The sequence below is a fragment of the Corylus avellana genome, chromosome ca8 (assembly GCF_901000735.1).
Source record: "Corylus avellana chromosome ca8, CavTom2PMs-1.0".
Lineage (NCBI taxonomy): Eukaryota > Viridiplantae > Streptophyta > Magnoliopsida > Fagales > Betulaceae > Corylus > Corylus avellana.
The window spans coordinates 4,430,736-4,452,111 of NC_081548.1; the positions used below are offsets into that span (position 1 = coordinate 4,430,736).

Here is a 21,376-nt window from a genome sequence, read left to right on the forward strand (position 1 = left end):
TTTATTATTATTATTATTATTTTTTTGGTAAAAGAGCAAATAGAATTGGACAACAGAGCAGGATAACAGTTTTGAGAGGAGGAAGGAGTTCTCCCGTTCCCTTTCTACTCCTTGCTCTTATCCTCCTCCTCTTTTTTTTTTTTTTAATTTGTATCTATGATTTTGTAACTTCATAGCATGTAGTTATAATTTTTGCAGAGCTTTCTTCTCTTCGGTAGGGATTTTATCTTTGCATTGATCTTTTAATCGATAAAATCCCATAAATTTGGATTTAAAAAAAAAAAAAAGAAAGCATAATCAAAAGCGATAAAACATATTCACGAAAAGCATGAGGCCAAAGCGGCCAATCTGAGCTTCAACCATATGGCGAGGGAAGGCTGGAGATCCTTGCCTAGAATTGTCAAAATTACCCGGGGAACGGGCAAGTGGGAGCGAGGAAGCCGGGAAAGCTAGGAAGCTTAGGGAAACCGGGGTCCCGGTCCCGGTTCCGGTTTGAAAAATCTAAAAACCGGGTACCCCGGTTCCGGTACCGGTTTTTGGTACCCGGTTTTTACCGGGAATACCGGAACCGGGTTTCCATTTTATTTAATAATATTTATATATTATTATATTTATATATTAATATATATATATTATATATATATTAATATTTTTTACACTTAGGTTTAGGTTTAGGGTATTTTAAAAAATTAAATTTTTATTTCTAAGGCCCAAATAGGCAAAAATAATGATTTTTTAGGATTTTTGGACTTTTTAAGGTTTATTTTTTAATTATTTGGAATAATCACAACAAAGCCCCTTTAATTTAGACAAAGAAACTAATAGATTTTTAAAAAAATGGGCCAACTTATGAAAAAAAATTGGCTTATTTTAGGCCCAATACCTAAAATAAGCCCAAAAATCAATTTTTTAAAAAAACCGGTTACCGGACCGGGTAATACCGGAACCGGCCGGTAACCGGGACCCCGGTTAACCGGGGTCCCGGTTCCGGTTTCTCAAAATTGAGAACCGGGGTACCCCGGTTCCGGTTCCGGTTTTAGGCCAAAAACCGGGAAACCGGACCGGGTTGACACCCCTATCCTTGCCCCTCTTCCAGTTTAACGACGCACCGTTGAAGACGATAAAGGGGTTTTAAGATTTAACATTCTAGGGTTTTGGCGGCTCGTATTCTTCTCTGACCAAACCCACTCACACGATGAGATCTTCACTCACTTCTTCTCCAACCTCTACATGTCTTCTCCGCTCTTTCTTAAACCCTAAATCTCTCTGCTCACAACCACAATTTCCCAACGAACCGCCCATCCCAGAACCTCCATTTTCAGAGAATCCGAATCCAAACACCAATTGTCCCGAGAAAATCACTTCAGAATCCAACTTTTCCACGAGACCCACTTCAGACCATGAATTTACTGTCGCCCCATTTTCCCCAGAGCCCAAACACGCTGACTTCGCCGCACCAATTTCTCAAAGCTCGGTTTTGACTCAAACCGATGTGATAAACACTCTTCTGAGCCACAAGAGCGAGCCAAAATCGGCTTTGAAGTACTTCAAATGGGCCGAGAGAAAGCGAGGCTTTGTTAAAAGCGTGGATGTCTTCTGTGTTGTGCTTCACATTTTGGTGGGCTTTCCTCAGACTCATAAACTTGCTCAAAATTTGCTTAATCACTGTGTCTCGGGCGATTCGGGTCCGGCGCCGGGTGTTTTTGTTGATCACTTAGCAGAATGCGCCAAAAGGTTTGGCTTTGTGTTAGATTCGCGGGTTTTTAATTATTTGTTGAACAGTTATGTTAGAGTTAATAGAACCGAAGATGCTGTACTTTGTTGTAATAGAATGATAGAGAGTGATATAATTCCTTGGATATCATTTGTGAATATTCTTTTGACAGCATTGGTTAGGAGAAACATGTTTGGTGAAATGCGAGATTTGCATGATAAGATAGTATTGAAAGGAATTAGTGGAGATTGCTATACGGTGCATGTGATGATGCGTGCATTTTTGAAGGAAGGGAAGGCTGAGGAGGCGGAGGAATACTTTAGAGAGGCGAAAGATAGAGGGGTGGAACTTGATGCAGCGGCATACAGTATTGTTATTCAGGCTGTTTGTAAGAAACCCAATTGGATTTTGGCTTCGGGGTTGTTGAAGGAGATGAGAGAAATGGGATCGGTTCCTTCAGAGGGTACTTATACTTGTGTTATTGGGGCTTGTGTGAAGCAGGGGAATATTGTAGAGGCATTGAGGCTTAAAGATGAAATGGTGAGTTGTGGGAAGCCAATGAATTTGGTTGTGGCAACGAGTTTGATTAAGGGGTATTGCGTGCAAGGCAATCTGAATAGTGCTTTGGATTTGTTCAATAAGATTGGTGAGGATGGGCTTTCACCAAACAAGGTTTCATACTCAGTCCTGATTGAATGGTGTTGTAAGCATGGGAGCATGGAAAAGGCCTATGAGCTTTACACCCAAATGAAAGACAACGGTATTCAGCCTAGTGTCTTTAACCTTAATTCCTTGTTACGTGGATTCTTGAAATCTGGGATGCTGGAAAATGCGTACAGGTTGTTTGATGAGGCAGTTGAATGTGGTATTGCTAATGTTTTCACATATAATAGCTTTTTTTCATGGCTCTGTGAAGAAGGCAAGGTAAATGAGGCTCAAAGTCTATGGGTAAAGATGATTAGCAAGGGTGTGGTACCTAGTGTAGTTTCATACAACAACTTGATACTTGGTCACTGCAGAGAAGGGAATACGGATGTTGCAAATACATTATTTCTGGAGATGGTAGAGAAGGGCTTAAAACCTAATGTGATCACGTATTCAATTTTGATGGATGGGTATTTCAAAAAAGGTGACACTGAGTGTGCCTTAGATTTGTTTAACCAAATGTTGGATGTAAATATGGTTCCCACAGACTTCACATTTAACACTATTATCAATGGCTTGTGCAAAGTTGGCCGCACAACTGAGGCAAGGGATAAGTTGAAGAGCTTTGTTGAGAAGGGTTTTGTTCCCATCTGTTTGACTTACAATAGCATTATAGATGGATATGTCAAGGAGGGTGCCATAAATCCTGCATTGGCTGTTTATAGAGAGATGTGTGAAAGTGGAATTTCCCCCAATGTTGTAACTTACACTAGTTTGATTAATGGATTTTGCAAAAGCAATAATATTGGTCTTGCTCTGAAAATGCGGAATGAGATGATCAATAAGGGTCTTGAATTGGATGTTAAGGCATATAGTGCTCTGATTGATGGATTTTGCAAAAGGCGAGACATGGAAAGTGCACATGAACTGTTTTCTGAACTCCTTGAAGAAGGTTTGTCTCCAAATACAGTTGTGTACAATAGTATGATTAGCGGATTCAGGAATCTAAATAACATGGAAGCAGCCCTTGACTTGCACAAGAAAATGATAAATGAGGGGATTCCTTGTGATTTGCAAACTTACACTACATTGATAGATGGACTGCTAAAAGAGGGTAAATTACTCTTTGCATCAGATCTTTACTCGGATATGCTTTCCAAGGGTATTGTGCCTGACATCATTGCATATACCGTTCTGATAAATGGCCTTTGTAACAAGGGACAGCTAGAAAATGCACGCACGATTTTGGAAGAGATGGATAAGAATGGCATGACTCCTAGTGTTCTTATTTATAATACCTTGATTGCTGGACACTTTAAGGAGGGGAATCTGCAAGAAGCGTTTAGACTACATGATGAGATGCTTGACAGAGGTCTTGTACCTGATGAGGCTACTTATGATATTCTTGTAAATGGGAAGGCCAAGGGAGTAAGTACTCTTGCTGGAGCCTTGCAAGCGTAAATAACTGGGACGGTCATTGTTTCAAGTTGCTTTCAAGCTTTTGCTTGGTCGTTCAAAGGAGAAATATATCGTGGCCTGCAATTATGTTATATTCTTCACCATCAAGCTGGGAAGGTAAGGTCCACATTGGCTTCACATGACTGTTTTTAATTCATTACTCTGATAACTTTGTGGATGATTAAAGTATGTATTTTCTTTCGTTGACTAGGCCAAGGATCATCATCACTCTCTGGCTTACTAGAACATAAAGCAAAAGATGTCCAAATTTACTCAAAAGTATTTGCTGCACCTCTGCATTCTTTTGAGGTAAGAGTCAATAAGTCAAATTGCAGTTTTTTTTTTTTTTGGTATGAATTACAAGGTGTTATGGTTTGGTCTATATTTGTGGATTGTTTGAAGTTTGACTCCAATCTTAGTTTTCAGTGCGCACCCTGAGAATATTCTTAACTACCCAAATTGCTAACGTTTGTTTAAGCTACCTGATTTCCAGGTGTGTAGAGTGATTGGCTGTAGGTTGAAGTTGAGTGATTGTCAATTGAATATTGTGTGTGTGGGTGTGTTCTATCTTATAAAGGTTTTTCATCTTGGTGATCTGCTTCCTCTCACATGACTTTTTATGCAATCTTTTCATACTCTATTCCTTTGAAGGATGCCTTTTTTTTTTTTTTCCCCCTTCTTAAGTGACTCTTATCCTTTAACATGAAAAAAGTAGTTTAAGTTTTTACATCTTGGTGATCTTATCAAAAAAAAAAAAAAAATGTTTTTACATCTTGATGAAGGTTAGGATTTGATTATTGTGGTCTTTAAACTTCAGCACTCGATCATAGGCTTTATTTATTGTTTCGGAGTATGCCATTTTCTCAATTTAATTCCCCAATAACTTGCCTTTAGCTTTGATTTTCCGTATCCGAGATGTTCAGATCACTGACCATACTATAGTTATTTGTATTAAGTTGGCTATCGCACTTGCATTCTTGTAAATAATTTCTCAATCTTTTGCCATTAATACTGTTCTTCTCTCCAAGAATGCCAAAATCAGTTCCAATGCATCAAGTATCGGATCAGTTTTCTCTTGTGTGGACATGGAAGTTTTTGTGAAGCTCAAAATGTCTAAACCTCTGGCCTATTGTTGTCTGTTGGATTCCATCTTCAGTGTTCTGCTATAATAGGAGATCTAAAGGAGCTTCACATGGATTGTTATGGGTGTTCAATTTGCTCTGTAGATTTTGGAATAAGCTATGCTTACTGGAATAACGCATTTGTGTAATCAATGATTGAGTGAGATATTGTCCACCCAATTCTCTATGGAAAGGCTATGGGAGCCTTGGGAGGTACAGGATGGTAGGAGTTTCTATTACCCTACTGTCTTGAATAAGGTTCTTTCAACTTCATTGAGGACGTGAAAGTTTCTTTGAAGCTGAAATCTTGTGTCCCAATCTTCATCTTCTTGTGGTGGCTTCAGTCCGGCTTGTGCTTATTGTTTTGGATTATGACAGATGATAGATATTGTTTGTCATTCGTGAGAAGTAGGAAGTAGCTATTGGTTTATAGATTTTTTGGATGAGAGTTTTTTGTCATTTATTAAAAATATGTGAAACGTAATGTCTCTGTTGAAACATAGAGATAATGTAAGATGGAAGCACAAAAGTTTCGATTAAAGTAATGTTATTTAGTAGGGCTTGATTACGAGCTGGGTCGAGTCAAGTATTGAATGTTTAAGTTCCATTATTTAAATTTATTTCGAACATGAGCTGAGTTTATGCTTATTATCGAACTAGATAATTTGCTCAAGTTTGACTCATTTATTTTTCGAGCGAACTCTAGCACAAGTTGTATTTGTGATGTAATAGAAAGTAAGAGTTCAGTGATATCTAAGAGTTATGATAAACCTATATGTAGTATTGAAAATGTTATGGATGTTTGGGGGATTGTCGAGAGAAAAAATGACATTGGCCTTCTTAGGTTTGTGACCGAGGTATTCCTTTAGAGATCACATAGAGAGATGTTTGTAATTATTAAGGAGTCATGGTTGCAAATTGACTTCATTAAGTGAATGAAAAAGATGAATGTTAGGCTTACAAAATATTTTACAAAGTGATGTGGCATGACATGATTGAGAAGGAGATAAATCCAAAATTGGAGAAATTCAATTATGTTGTGCCACATCATTGTAAGAGTTTTTTTTTTTTTTTTGTAAAATATTTTGTAAGCCAAGCATTTTTAATGAGAAATATAGAAATCAACCGTCTTGACGTGGAATCATGTTGTTCTTTTTTAATATTGTTTGTTATAAACTATTTGAAACATTGTAAGGATTTATTTGGATGTTAATTTTTTATGCATTGAATACTTTGAAGTATTGTAATGCTGCTTTTGACAAATTATATATCCTTATTTTAAATGATGTGTGTTTTTTAGTTATTGCATATTCATTTTTGTGTTTCTTTCTATTTTCTTTTTCTTTTTCTTTTTTTTTTTTTAAAAAAAATTGCTATTATTTAGGTTTTGTATTGAAAGTTTATTTTATAACTTAAAACATGCTTTGTTACATAGGTACTACAAAACCTATAAAGGTTTTACTAGCTAGCTATGCACATTTGCCATAGTTGTGTCTCTTGCTTGCTCCTTTCTTCTCTTCTCAGGATTTTTGGGGTGTTAGAGTGGAGTAGGGAGACAGATGTGGGGGGGCGCTATATCCTCTTCATAATTTTGCCTTTTGAAAATCAGTCATTGGATTTGAAGGTCCACACATCCAACAATTGATTTTCAAAAAGAAAAGATGAAAAAAGGACGAGAGAATACAAAATGACATTTCTCTACATAGTTTTTGTCTATTGGGCTTGTCTTTGAGATTGTCATTAAACACAATCTGAATTCTAAAATAATTAATAATCTATTTAAGTTTCTAACATATGAGATTCACTCTTCTCTTTTTTTTTTTTCTTTTTTTTTTTTTTCTTTTAAATTATTCTTTAAATTCGGAACTCTCTAGCATTTAGGTGGTTTTGATATGAGACTTCTCTAACATCATAATAAAGAGAGTAATATTAGAAGTCATTTATGTGTCCCTTTAAAAATGATGTGACTTTTAAAATCACCATTAGGCTTTTTGATTGATCATTATGAAATTTTGATCAAATGATGTACCTAATCATAGTCGTAGACTCGTAATGTATCTTAATTTGAGGAGATTTATTTGATGCGAGAAAATCTTTTGAATTTGAATATGATTGGTGAGATATGATTGGTGAGATATTATCTTTAGTCTAGGTTTGAATTGTACTTTTTTTACCATATATAAATCTTTATGTAGATCCATTATAATTATCTTTTTCTTCTTCTTTTTGGGTCTAGTAAGATAATTATGCCTTAACTAATAGCATTCTCATTGGACTAACCAATGTTCAGCCTATATATATATATATATCATATGCATGCGACCTCTGCCACTTTCTTCTCCACATCCATAACTTCTCTATTCCAATCAGAACCAAGTTCTCAAATCCGAACCCATGCCCGAAAGTAAATGTTTTTGGTTTAAAAAAATGTTTGATACAACATAAATGTGAATTTTTTTTTATTTTTTGTGTTTTAGTTATTTGTTAATATTTTTATTTTGAGAGTTTGATGTGAGAGGATGCGATTTGTAAAGTAAAGGCCAAGTTTGGCATGGGCACCAATCAATTTCCCGACATCTTACTTTATCAATTATATTGCTAGGACCTAGTGAAGATACTCCATCCAACAACCTATGTGGGTACGTCTCGCTTACCCTCAAATTTTTATTTCATATAATTTTTGTGGGCGGAAAGATAAAGAGAGAGGGAGAGATAGAGAAAGAGACGAAAAGGACATATTTTGGCAGCAGGGAATTGGAGAATTTGTGTAAAATATGCAAATTGAGAATAACATTTGAGGATTTCTTTTCATGCATGCAGTTTTTCTTTCAAATCGGGTTTCTTTCTATTAAAATAACATTTATTTATGAGAGCCCCTACTATCAAGCCACTTTTTTTGCAGCCTCAAATTACTATATGACACATCACTAATTTAAGAAAAATACAAAAATAAAAGTGAGAACAATCACACCAAATCAAAGAAAAAAAAAAAAACCGTAGCCGGCAAGACCTAGGCGAGATCCACACCGTGGGTCTGGCTGGCGGTGAACGCCTCAAACCTCGCCGACCGTGACCTGCCTCAAAACCCGTTTCTAATGCCCCAAAACCCATTTCTAATGCCTTAAAACCCGTTTTTAATACTTCAAAACCCATTTCTAATGCCTCAAAACTCATTTTTAGATTCAAAACTAAAACCTAAAAGTGGAAGGTTAACCTTTTAAGGATTTTATCACCCTAAAATCTAGTGTATTTTGGTCAAACTTATTTTTGTGCACTTTTTTTGTTTTTCTTATGTGTCGGTTATTGATTGAGGGCTGTAAAATGGGTGTTATCAGAATGGTCCTGATAAAAGATTTTCTCTTTATTTATATGAGAAATGATTAAAGATGGTTTTATAGATTGGATTAAAGTAATTCTAATCCAACCTTCTTTTCATTAGTAACATAATTTCAAATTCAAATTTCAAATATGGGAAACTTGATTACTTAATCTTATGAAATTTCATTACTTTTGCAATTATCCTCTAAAGTTCAAAAACTCTTAATTTAGTTAGTGTGTATTGGAGGAGTGTCAAAATTACTAAAATACCCTCTCTCTCTCTCTCTCTCTCTCTCTCTTTTTTTTGTTTTTTTTGTTTTGTTTTGGAAATGAAATAAAAAATTGCAAATATTGAAGCGTTGGCCACAATTTAAAAGAATTTGCAAAAATACTCACGTTTTGAATCTTTGCAATTTTTTAAAAATAAAATACATGGGTATTTTGAAAATGTTGACATGATTTAACCAAAAAAACTTAACGAATGGGTGACATTGCAAAAAATTAGAAGTTTGATATACTAAATTGAAAGTTTTTTAACTTTGAAGGGTAATTACAAAAGTGATGACAGTTTAAGGGGATTAAGTCAAATTTTCTCAATTAAATATCATTAAAATATATGGAAGATTCTTCCTAAGGTTAGGAGTGCAATAGAACTAATGATCGAGTTCTATGTGAATTTCTCGACGTTTCAAAAAAAAAAAAAAAATGATCGAGTTCTATGCATTTAATTTGAGGCCAATCACTTGCTAAGGAAGCACTTTCTCTTTAGTGATAAATATGTCCTCTTGAAGGAGGTTCTCTAGTGTATCTATGATATTGTTTCTTTCTAGCGTTGTACTTAAAGCGTTTTATATAAACGAGATACTTGAATGTCTTAAAAAAAATAAAATTGAGGGCAAAACAAAGATTTTGGTATATTGATGCTGAATATATAGATATATAATTTATTGTTTGATTATTCACCAATTTTAGTAAGGAATATTCAGAAAATTATCGAAGTAGAACAAGTTTTAAGGTTCACACCATTCACATTGTCCAACAACTCGTATACTATATTTGTAACAAAAGTGAATTACAAGCATATCCCATAATCATCAAAATTTCAAGGCAAAAATATTGGATATAATTTAATTAGAAGTGAATTAACACTTAAAGAATTATATTAAACATTTTAAAAAAGAAATTGAAGTTGAACTAGTTTCGTATTCTACTTATTATTGGAGATTTAAATGAGAGAGAAGTTAAAGTAAGAAAGGGAGTCTATTTATGATTTATTATTATTATTAATTTTTTTTTAAAGCTAAAAGCTAAACACAAAATACCTCTTAATTGCCCATATTTCTAACAAAACTCACTTGAGCCACTACTTTATTTAATATTTGAAATCCATACACATACATCTTAAATGACTCACAATATAGTAAGCTAACAAAATAATAATAATAATAATAATAAGGATATATAACACAATAAAAATGAAAAATAATTTTATGGTCGAATAAAATTTATAGGATCGTTCTCAAATCGAGGTTGACTACAATCCATTAACTAAATTGCAACTTGTTGAGTGGTTGATAGGCTGATAAGATGAGGCTTAGAACGTGACTTACATAAGTGTCCGAAGAGTTTAAAACTTGTTCAAACGCATAAATTTCATAGAACCTTTGTACAATTCATACCATTAGAAGAAATTTCAGCTCCTCATTGTGAATAGTAAAAAAAAAAAAAAGGCAAAAAAAAAAGTGTTAGTTTTAACACTTTGCATTAAGAGTGTGCGCACTACGCACCCGTCCGTTTTATGCTTGAGATTTTTTAAACTTGATCACCACGTCTGAAAAAAAGTATAATATATAAATTCATGACAATTTATTATAGTAATTAATTATGCGCATTCTTGGTCTCTCAAACCCTAGCTTTTAATTTCCCCTTTCAACTCACGATCACAAAAGAACGCAAATCTGTTAGATAGAGAAGCAGAAATCGATCAAGAAAAGCAGGATTCTTCAGTGATTGAATTCCTTACGATCATCGAGGGAGGTAAGGGAGTCCTCTCCTCAATTTTGAGTTCTAGGGTTTCGATTTTCGTTCATAATACCAGTTTATTGTTGTCCTATCTGCATTTGTTTTTGTACCAATTTTAAGATTTTTTCTTTCTTTCTTTCGGCGATTGACGTTCTGTTACCGCTTCAGAAATCAAATTTTTATTTATTATTTATTATTTATTTTTAATTTATTTTGTGGTAAAAATTAATTAATTAATTATTGTGTGTGTGTGTGTGTGTATTTTCTAGTTGCATATGATCTGTTTGGTTCTGCTTAATGGATTTGTTTTGATTTATTGAATGTTATCTGAGCTTTGGATTGAGTACCTTTTGTTGTATGTTTGGGGTTTATGATTATTCTGTGGTTAATTTGTTATGAAGTCGGTGTTTTTGGAAACTGATTGTTCTGTATTTAATCTTTGCTTTGATTTTGTTCCTATCTGATTTGGTTTTGGTAGACTGTTGGTTCTCCGTAGAAAAAGACTGTTATTTCTTACCTGTGTGGCAGGGTGTTTTGCACAGTGTCCCCGGATCTATTTGGGGCCGAAACCTTGGATACCCCGGTTTTCCAAAAAAAAAAAAAACAAGATTTGTTTTTGTATCTAGTTATTCTGATATATGTCTGAATGGTTGCTTTTTTTGTGATGAAAAATGTTTAAATCATATGTTCAATATTTAGAATTACTGCTAAATAGTTCATATAGCATTTGTGTAACTGCACTTGGAGTTGTTTCTTTTTTGGTGTATTGCTTATATCAAAGGGTTATTGGACAAAAAATGTAGTTGGGGAGTAACATATTTTGGGTGCAAGGAGATTTTATCTGATTGTGACATTTACGTTCTTGGTTCTTACAGGTTTTGTGATAGCATAGCAATCATGAGATTCATAAAGGGGAATACAGTTGAGGTACTACGGAACAAAGAGGTGCCTCCAGGCGAGTGGCGTTGTGGTAAGATTATCTCAGGTAATGGGCACACTTACAGTGTTGTATATGAAGATCCTTTTGGCATGAGAAGTGAGGCACTTGTGGAGCGAGTGCCAAGGAAGACCATTAGGCCCTGCCCTCCTGTGGAAAGTGTGGAGAGTTGGGCAGTTGGAGATGTTGTGGAGGTGTTTGATGTTGGTTCCTGGAAAGCAGCTATGGTTTTGAAGGTTCTGGGTGGGCATTATTGTTTGGTTAGGCTACTGGGATCTTGTGAGGAGTTCAGAGTTAAAAAATCCAACATTCGGGTGCGTCAGTCTTGGCAAGATGACAAATGGGTTGTCATCGGAAAGGTAAGGGCTTTTTTTTTTTTTTTTTTTCTTGTCTTGCTTTAGTTTGTTATTATGTTTAGTTTCTTAGCTACACTTTAATGATAATGTTTATTCTTTCTTTTCATTTACTTGGTCTCTGGTTAGATTTGATCTTGAGTCCTTATTTTTCTTACTAATTGGGTGTTAATAGTCGGATGTCAAATTTCTATGTAAAAGTCACTGAATTTTATTTTATTTTATTTTTATTTTTTTAACTTCTAATTGAAAAGCATATCACCTATCATAGTTGACACACTGTTTTTTCTCAGAAACAAAGTGTCACTGAATCAGTTTATGCTATCCTTACCTTTACGTTGACTAATTTTATCTTGGCTTTTGTTCACAGGGTTCAGGAAGTTGTGAGGCTGTGAAATCCAAAAAACCATCTAGCTTGAACTGTTATCTGATGAACTCTGAGTTTCCGCAATTCATTAAAGCCAGAAAGAAGCAGACAGGAAATGATCATTTAGCTGCCCAAGACAATACTTGTTTTCAGGAGTCTCATATTGTCTCATCTAGAACATTGAAGAGACTGTCCCCTTATTCCTCTCATATTGAAGAATATACCAGAAAAATGAGAGCAGTTGAGAAAGAGGGTGAGAGTCAAAGATTCATTTCAGAGTCCCCATCCCCCTTGTTGAAAAAGGTAGATGCTGTTGCTTACCCACGAGTAAAACTGGGTGAAAAATACATGCCTGCTTCCTCTAATAATCAAAAAACTGGATATTTTGAATTGGAGAGGGGAAATCAGAATGATTCTGTTTTGTCTTTTCATGAAAGAAGTTCAGAACCTACCGAGTGTGATAGCGTGGCATCTTCTGTTGGTAGTTGTAGTGTTGTTAGTAACAGTCCAATTAAGTTGTCAGGTCATATTATATCAGGTCCTACTCAAGATGCAGATACCCTTTGTAGTGATGCAGATTCCTTTTATGATTGTGGAGATGAGGAAGGAAAATGTCCACTTTCTCTTAAAGAGGATGTAGCAGCAAAAATCCATAGACTAGAGTTGCATGCTTATTGCAGGACTCTAGAGGCAATATATGCTTCTGGGCCCTTAAGTTGGGAACAAGAAGCTCTATTGACAAATCTCCGTATTTCACTCAATATTTCAAATGATGAACATTTGATGGAGATAAGGCACCTAAAATCAGTTGGAACTGGCCTTCATCTTAGTTAACTAATAATCAAGGGATTTGTTTTCCTTTAGAATAGGATATTCCATAGTAGGCTTTTAATGTCCTCACAAATCATTGTAAGAAGCAGGAGTAATGGTTGCTTTTTGTAGAATCAGTCTTGGCGTTTCAATCTGTACTTGGAAATTATGTAACAAAAATTTGTATACAGGAATGAATATTTTTCTGGCTCATCGCAGTGTTCTTTTATGCCCTTTTTCTTCTTTTTCCTTATATGTATTCATTCATTTTTGGGAGGATTTTATGATATTTAATTATTTTCAGCTAAGATCGTGAAGTTCTTTTAAATCATTGGAAAGGTTTGGCTGCCATATCATTTTGAGAAAATTCTTATTGACTTTTCTATCTGCATCCCTTGATTTTTTAAATCTTGCACCCAAAAAATAAGGAAAAAAATTTGAATTATTCTGTATCTGATGTTCTGGATATGAGGATGACAAGTTGCAATCTAACCCTATATGTCTATGCTTGCATAAAATGTTCGCCTGTCCTGCCTTTATTATGTTTGGCTGGTTGACTAATTTGGCATTTATAAGAACATTGAAGCTCTTCAATTATTTACTAGGTGGCAATGGAATTTGAATTCTGACGTTTGAAATTTTCTTCTATCCTCTGGCCTATGGAGATTGTGCTTATCCCTTCCCCTCATTATGTTTATTCCCTTTTATTTCATTCTGGTGAGGTTATGGCATCAATTGATTTGTTATGCATGCAGAGGAGTAATAAGAAAGCTATTTTTTTGCTCCACTGTGTAATCCTTTTGTTCGATCTAAATTATACTATGGCTTGATTCCCTCACCATTTTGCACTGGGAGTTGTCTTTCAAGAATGCTATTGATGAATCCCCTACTTTTTCCAGGGCCAAAGTTGGAGGCTTGCATGTCTTGCTTCCAAAGGTCTAAAGATGATGTTGGGTTTTGCCGCCTTTCTCTTGGCTTAAACAATGGGGCAAGAACTGCATCTAATTTTTTACATAAGAAAATAGATGACCATTGAATGGCATCATTATTTCATCTGATTCAATGATATAGTTCATTTCAGGTTTGCTGGGAACCATGGACATATATGGACCTATGGTGCCAATATAAAACCCAATCTTTGAAACAGCTGCAAGAACAATCTTGATGTGGAAGGCCTTATCAAACTTCTACTTCAGATAATGAACACATCAGTATAGTTTTCTTTTATATGGCATATTTATTTAGTGCATAATGTTTGTCTTTTACCACTCTGGATAATTTCCTTTGTTTAACTAATTTCCTAGTATTTCCTCAAAATTGGAAAATAGAGGTTTGGATTTTCCTAATTTTATGTTATATTTAGGGAAAACTTTACTTACCACCCCTGATCTTTCATCACTTTTGCAATCATACCCTTAAACTCTTAAAAGTGTCAATTTAGTATATCCATCTTTTTTTTTTTTTTTTTTCAATTTCACCCGTTCATTAGGATTTTTTGTTAAATCTTGTCAAAATTCCCAAAATGTCATTTAAAAAAAAAACAATATTAAATTTTTTTTAAAAAAAAGATTCGGGTGTGAGTATTTTTACAAATTCTCTTGATCAACAACTAAATACTTGCAAATTTTTTTCTAAAAAAAATTATCGGTATTTTGGGAATTTTGATACCCCTCCGTTAGGAATTGAAATGGAAAAAGAAAAAATTGAAAAATGAATATACTAAATTGACACTTTTTAAAGTTAAAAGGGTATGAGTGAAAAAATGATGAAACATCAGGGGTGGTGAGTGAAGTTTTCTCTTATATTTAATATATGAGAGATGTGAAGCTACTCACAATGATTCTATCATCCATATGATCTGCTTAACTGGGGACCTGTTTTTGTACAAGTCCTATTTTGTTACCGTAACTGACGCTTGTTCCCTTGCTATTATATTATAGAATTGGGAGAGAACTTCAGTGCTACCTTGGAATACCCTACTACCACTTTCTTTCTTTTCTGGGAACTTTCCCCTTTATACTTTCTCTTGGTGTGTAACTGCTAATCACTAGTAGCACATGGCCTGTTTCACTCTGTAACTTAGGCATAAAGACTTATATGTATGCTTGTAATGTGGATGCCCATATAGGATAGCATGGCAATGCATTTATGGGACTGCTGATTGAGCAGACATGGCATGGAATTATTGGGGAGTTCATAAGAAAATAAACATATTATTAAAAAAATTATCTGTCTGACTTACGGGTTCCATACAAAATTAAACAGCATCCAATGGTTTTTTTCATTCTCAAGAAGTGTGATTAATTGAAGTTAGTACTTTTGAACTATGGCTGCTGAGTGAATGTACTCAGGGTTGATTATGGAATGAGTAATGCTAAAAAAATGTACTCCTTGTGTCCCTCCAAAAATGATGTAGCTTTTAAAATCACTATTAAATCAAAATCCAATAGTGATTTATCACAAATCCAATAGTAATTTTAAAACCCACATCAATTTTAAAGGACACAAGGAGGACATGTAGCATTACTCGGCACAAGATATTTTGGTTTTCTGACTTTTACAAGTGATGGTTAACTCAACTACCTACTCTTTTGCCCTTACTACAAATGTCTGTAATCCAAATTCTGTGAACATAAGTTTCCTTTATTAGTGAAGGAAGACATGTTTTTTTTTGTTTGTTTGTCTCAATTGCCTTGTTAGATGCCATTCTAGTGAACTTCAGAGGTTGTATCCCTTTGAGCATGCTGGTGATAATATGGATGTTCGCCAAATGAGAGTCATATTGGTGTCTAAAAAACTCTGTTTCTTTCCCTAGTCTTCAGGTGTTGTATAGTAATTTTGCTTTGAAGAACTTGGACTCTTGTTTGAGTGTAATTCTTCTTTTTAATCATTCAGCCTTTCGTTTTATATTTGGACAATTGTGTTTGTAGCTCCTTTAGAGCATTCCCAATAGAGGAGCTAAATTTTTATGCAAAATAGTTCCTCAAAACTCACTTTATCTAGTTTAGCTAATGAATTTTTAAAGGCCTCCTACATCCGATTAGCTATATTTTTATCTATATATCATTTAAATATTTTTTTATTAAAAATTGTGAAAGAATATTCTCATAATGATCCTTTGAAAAGTGGAAAAAGTTTTTAGAAAAAGAAAAAACAAGTGAGAAACAATAAAAAATAAAATAGCTCCCTTGAAAAGTGTTGTTACATGTAGCTTTTCTTTGGGGCTAATCCAATCAAATATCCATTTTGCATTTTTTTTGGCTAAGCCAATGTGGGGTGTTTTTTACAAATCTGATTAGTCATTTTAGATAAAAATACCATTTGGCTCCTTCATTGGGAATGCTCTTAGAGATTAGTTTTCTTGATTTTTTTATTATTTTTTCTCCTTCTATCTAGGTGTTTCTCTCATATACTTGTCTACTTTAGTTGTACTTTTGCTTTTAATGATATTTCAATTATGCATATAAAAAAATAGGAGTGGAGGTGACTATTCAATGCACAACAAATGCATTGACGTGCATAGGAATATTTGTGTTATATCTATTTGCGTTTTTGATTTGTTGTTGCTTCTCTTTTATGATCTTACAGCTTTCACCTTTCATAATTAGCGAGTGTTCATCTTGTTATCCATTATTTCTTTTAATGTTAGGTACTTGAAGCAACTGTGTTTCATTTCTTTAGTTGGATGCACTTTAGCTGTGAATTGGTCGCATTTGTGGAGTTTTGGACATGAAGTAATTTCCATCTACAGCCATTTGTTTGGTTTTAGGTCAAGCTTTTTTAGTTTTATTATCAGCTCTAGGATTGGGATCTGAAGTGGGTTTTGGGGAGAATATTTGGTTGCTTTTACAGTATATGATGGATGTTTGTGCATGTCTGGTCCTCTACAGTTCTTTTCTCGAGTATCAAGTTAAGTTCATTGCAGTAACAAATTTGCACAGGACTATGCAAAAACTTTTTTTCTAGTCATTATTTTCCGCTAGTTCCTTCATCAACCAAATCCTATAGTAATCTACATTTAGCATTTGTAGTTGTGATCATCAATGATACAGAGATAAATGGATTGTATAAAGATATGTGTTTTCATGTCCCTGGGGTCCGTGGGGGCAGGGCGCTGGGCTTTAGAAACTGTGCTAATTTGGCTGTAGACTTGTCAATATTAATTTATGTTGGTGTACCTTTGGAACTATCTTATTAATGAAGAAGATAATTCCAGCACTGTGTATATGACTGCTCTTGTTTTTTAACTTGGCATATGATGAATGCTGGATCTTTTGTTTGTCATTACTTCCTTTGATTTTAGGAGCCTTTTACTTAGACAACCCATCCTCGATAATGCCTGTAAATGCTGCACATGTAGTGGAAGGTTTCCTGGGACTTGATCCTCCCATACTCAGCGCTGCTCTCCATACAAATTACTTAATGAACTGAGTTTTTTAGTAAATTTTGAGAATGTCCCAAGTTATCTCTAGTTACTGTCTTGAGATTTAGCAACAGTGGCATGGAAATTGGATTTGCAATATTTCTCAGGCTCAAGTCCTTTGATTTATTGAGTTCATACTTGTCCTGAATTGGATTTCTGCAGGAAATTTGATTCATAATGGAGCAGTCGGTTGATTATGATGCTCACAAAGATCTTCAAGTCAAAAGATGGAGTTCCTGAGGCTGTGTTGATGATGAGAAGTTTAGCTGATCCTATGGAAGGTGAATTTTTCATGAATCTGAGTACTCAGTCAATTTCACATTGAAAGTAAGTGAATCTCCTACCATTCTTAAAACCAAGCGGTTTTACTGACTTGAAGAACTTAGTATTAGTATTTGGATAAATGTTTATATGGAAAAGATGCGGACATGGAAGCAGTTGCACCTCTAGAGGAGATCACTTGGTCCATTACTAATGCATGGTAATGGAGATTGATATCCTAACTTAACATGTGCTACTCGATAATGAGAATAGAATTTTGTCTTACAGATATATGAGCTGATCAACAGCAGTGTCTTGCAAAGACGGCTTGGAAGGGGTGTGGCTTTTTGATCACCATTTAAGTTGGGTTTTTGTTAGGGTCCTCTCTCATACAACTGAGTTGATGTAGTACTGTCCATTAAACTATTGGATCAATTTTTATTAAAAAGAAAAATAAAAATAAAAATGTTTAAGGGCGAATAAGCACTACTATATTAGCTTAGTTGTACGAGAGTGAAATAGGAGTTGAGTATTTAGAATTACCCACACGCGTCTTCGAGTGCGGAACTTGCTACATGGCCTATTTTTCCATCTGTCTCCTCTCATTTCCCTCTGCTTATCCTTGCCTCTCTCGGTCATCTCTTCTGCCCCTCACTGTCATATCCTCCCCCATCGGGTGAGCATTGAGCCAAAGGATATTTACTAATTTGCACGGACAGAAAATGCATTGTCCAAAGGGCCTTTCCCACAGCTTCTCGACCAACTAGTATGGGCGCACACCTCCCCATCATGGCCTTGCCTTTGTACTTTGTCGTCACGGACCCATCTCCTGTAGCCTTAGAACTTGCTTGTTCGTGAACTATCGTCTATGGTAGCCTATTTAGAGCCTGTTTGGGATTGCAGTGAAAAATAGTGTTTGGATGTACAGCTTTTGCCTGTGAGCTTTTGGCAAAAGTGTTATTATTGAAAAGCTGTTTATATGTTTGGTAACTGCATGTTTTAAGTGTGTTTTTTGATGTTACTGAAGTTTGGTTACAAAACTAAAAAAGTGCTTTTAGTTGCAAAAATGATAATAAAGGACATGTAATGATTTTTTTAAGTATAGGCTGAAAAAAAATCATTACATGTCCCACCAAATATATGTCATTTTACGTAAAATCATTACATGTTTTTCAATAAAGGCCTAAGGTTGGCAATCATTTTATTTTATTTTTTTTCCATTTTATACCAACATTTTTATATAAAAATGTTTAATGTTAGCTTTCACAAGTAAAAATTTGGAGAAAATATATTTTACCTCCTGAACTATCTACGCATTTGCACTTTGACCTCTAATATTTAAAAAGTGAAACTTGACTCACTCCCAAACTTTCAAATTGTTGCAATTCGACCATTCTGACTTTTTTTTTTTTTTTTCTCTCTCTAAAATGCCCCAATCCCAAGTTAAAAAATAATAATTTAAAATTTTTAAAAATTAAGGGGTGGCCGGCCACCCCAGTCCACCTTTGCCACCCTGGATAGTTCTTAATTTTTTTTATTTTTTATTTTTTAAATTAACTTGGGATGGGGCATTTTGGGAAAGAAAAAAAAAAGTCAGAATGGTCGAATTGCAACAATTTGAAAGTTTTGGGGGGTCAAGTGTCACTTTTTAAACTTTAGAGGTCAAAGTGCAAATGTGTGGATAGTTTAGGGGGGTAAAATGTATTTTTCCTTAAAAATTATTTTGTAATGGTTTATGTATCAAAACGTCAACATTTTCTTTCTTTTGTACTTATATGTAATAAAAAGTGATGTCAATCATTTTCTTTATTTTTTAATTATTTAAAGTATTTAACATATCAAAGTATTTAACACACTTTTTAACACCACAATCTTTCAAAGTATTTAACACATAAAAAGAACAATATTCAATGAGATCCTTATAACATTTTAAATAGTTTATAACAAAACAACATAAAAAAAATAAAAATATTAGCGGGTAATAAGTAGATTAGCAATATGATCACGGTCAATGTTCATAGAATTTTCATTGGATGTCTCTGACTATTGTATGCTTGACTCATATTGTGCTTTATGATTGCTTATACTGCCAATAGGTAATAAATCATCATCATCATAATATGGTTGGAACTTAATATCCTTTATTGCATGCTTCCTAATGAAGGTATGAAGAGTCATAGACGCCATCATGATTTTCACTTGTTTATCATAAGGAAAACTCGGCATGCAATGTAATAACTTTCACTTTTTTTTTTTTTTCAAACTCTAAATGTTCTTTTAATAGTACATCTAATTGATGAATGTGCATGATTAAAAATTTTATGCATACCCCTCGGTTGGCTTCCGCGACGAAAGTCTAGTAGATAATACTGCTCCCCTTTGTAGGGCCCCATGTATCTCTTCATGTGAGGATATCCTACATCTACCAAGTAATATTTTCCTGCAAAAAATATATGAATAATGGTCATAAAAAATATTGAAAGTATATTTTTTTTCATGTATAATTTATAATTGTTATTTTTATTAAATACAAACCTCTAGGTAGGTGTGAAAATCGTAATTTTTCCTTTCGAATAACTTCCAAAAAAATACGTGTATCATGTGCAATACCTTCTCATCCAGCCCAAACAAAGGTGAAACACAAACGAAAATCACAAACAGCCATAATATTCTGAGTATGAGTCCCTTCTCGACCAATATATGGTATTTGTTTTTATGGAGGAATTTTAACTGGCACATGGGCTCCATCAATGGTTCCCATACAATCTTTGAAGTGTGGCCAATACCGCTTATTATCATGAATTTTGCTTGGAACATCCTTAAACTCCCTATCAATAGGATTAATAATGTTAATCGCCATTCTCGAAACGACCATTAAAACACTAGTAAAATGTCTACTAATTGTTTCTCGTGAATGTTGAAACCTTTCTTGCACTATTCTATGTCAAAACCCATGGCCTAAAGTATTCAATAACATAGCCACCAACTCTTTAACAGTTAATTTCTTAGTACATCTTAAATGATATCTTTCCTTCAACTCTTTACACAAGTAAATGAATACATGTATTTCTATTCTGAAATTTTGTTTGCACCTATTAGGATTACCTTATAAAATCTCCATAACCCACTTATAACCGGTTTGAAAAGATATCCTACAAGGTTCCTTTGCAATATATGGCATATAATATAGAAGCTTGATTCAATATATGGAATCAAGTTTCTGCAATAAGAATAGCATTAAATAGTTCACATAAACTTATTGTTTCTCCCCCATCATAAGCTTTATATATATATTATATGCCATATATTGAGAACTATTATATGCCATATGTTGCAAAGGAGTCTTGTAGGACCCTTTCTCAAACATGTTATAAGTGGGTTATGGAGATTTTACAAGGTAATCCTAATAAGTGTAAACAAATTTCAGAATGGAAATACACGTATTTATTTACTTGTGTAAAGAGTTGAAGGAAAGATATCATTTAAGAGGTATTAGGAAATTAACTGTTGAAGAGTTGGTGGCTATGTTATTGAATACTTTAGGCCATGGGTTTGAGAATATAATAGTGCAAGAAATGTTTCAACATTCACGATCAATTAGTAGACATTTTACTATTATTTTAATGGTCGTTTCGAGAATGGCGATTGACATTATTAATCATATTGATAGGGAGTTTAGCGATGTTCCAAGCAAAATTCGTGATGATGAGTGGTATTGGCCATACTTCAAAGATTGTATTAGAGCCATTGATGAAACCCATGTGCCAGTTAAAATTTCTCTATCAAAACAAATACCATATATTGGTCAAAAAGAGACATCTTACTCAAAATGTTATGGTTGTTTGTGATTTTTGTATGTGTTTCACATTTGTTTGGGCTGGATGAGAAGGTACCGCACATGATACACGTATTTTTTTGGAAGCTATTCGAAATGAAGAATTACAATT

The 21,376-nt window shown here is 34.2% G+C and overlaps 2 protein-coding genes and 1 long non-coding RNA gene across 5 annotated transcripts; all 3 read left to right on the forward strand.

Moving 5' to 3' along the window:
- The first annotated feature begins 1,092 nt into the window (after positions 1-1,092).
- Positions 1,093-5,509, forward strand: LOC132190247 (pentatricopeptide repeat-containing protein At3g54980, mitochondrial-like). 2 transcript variants are annotated; one of them, XM_059605179.1, is made up of 3 exons: positions 1,093-3,934; positions 4,029-4,126; positions 4,846-5,509. In XM_059605179.1, exon 1 carries the CDS (start codon positions 1,196-1,198, stop codon positions 3,818-3,820), a length of 2,625 nt encoding a protein of 874 aa, XP_059461162.1. In that variant the 5' UTR covers positions 1,093-1,195; the 3' UTR covers positions 3,821-3,934; positions 4,029-4,126; positions 4,846-5,509. The 2 variants fall into 2 exon arrangements, with proteins under 2 accessions (XP_059461162.1, XP_059461163.1); XM_059605180.1 differs by having other exon boundaries at positions 4,860-5,509.
- Positions 5,510-10,103: 4,594 nt separating this feature from the next.
- Positions 10,104-13,951, forward strand: LOC132189350 (uncharacterized). 2 transcript variants are annotated; one of them, XM_059604057.1, is made up of 5 exons: positions 10,104-10,293; positions 11,154-11,574; positions 11,939-12,238; positions 13,645-13,681; positions 13,827-13,951. In XM_059604057.1, the coding sequence occupies exons 2-5, from the start codon at positions 11,176-11,178 to the stop codon at positions 13,871-13,873; spliced, it is 783 nt and encodes a 260-aa protein (XP_059460040.1). In that variant the 5' UTR covers positions 10,104-10,293; positions 11,154-11,175; the 3' UTR covers positions 13,874-13,951. The 2 variants fall into 2 exon arrangements, with proteins under 2 accessions (XP_059460040.1, XP_059460039.1); XM_059604056.1 differs by lacking the exons at positions 13,645-13,681; positions 13,827-13,951 and having other exon boundaries at positions 10,106-10,293; positions 11,939-13,467.
- Positions 13,952-14,260: 309 nt separating this feature from the next.
- LOC132189351 (uncharacterized) lies at positions 14,261-17,716 on the forward strand. The gene is made up of 2 exons (XR_009441041.1): positions 14,261-16,479; positions 17,331-17,716. It is a non-coding gene; the product is annotated as an uncharacterized LOC132189351 (long non-coding RNA).
- Positions 17,717-21,376: the final 3,660 nt, after the last annotated feature.

What these genes read in the sequence shown, in the direction of transcription:
- LOC132190247 (XM_059605179.1), top strand. Translation starts at nt 1,196, where the DNA reads ATGAGATCTTCACTCACTTCTTCTCCAACCTCTACATGTCTTCTCCGC.
- LOC132189350 (XM_059604056.1), top strand. Translation starts at nt 11,176, where the DNA reads ATGAGATTCATAAAGGGGAATACAGTTGAGGTACTACGGAACAAAGAG. An exon ending in AATGGGTTGTCATCGGAAAG is followed by an intron (nt 11,575 to 11,938) that starts GTAAGGGCTTTT and finishes TTTTGTTCACAG; the next exon opens with GGTTCAGGAAGTTGTGAGGC.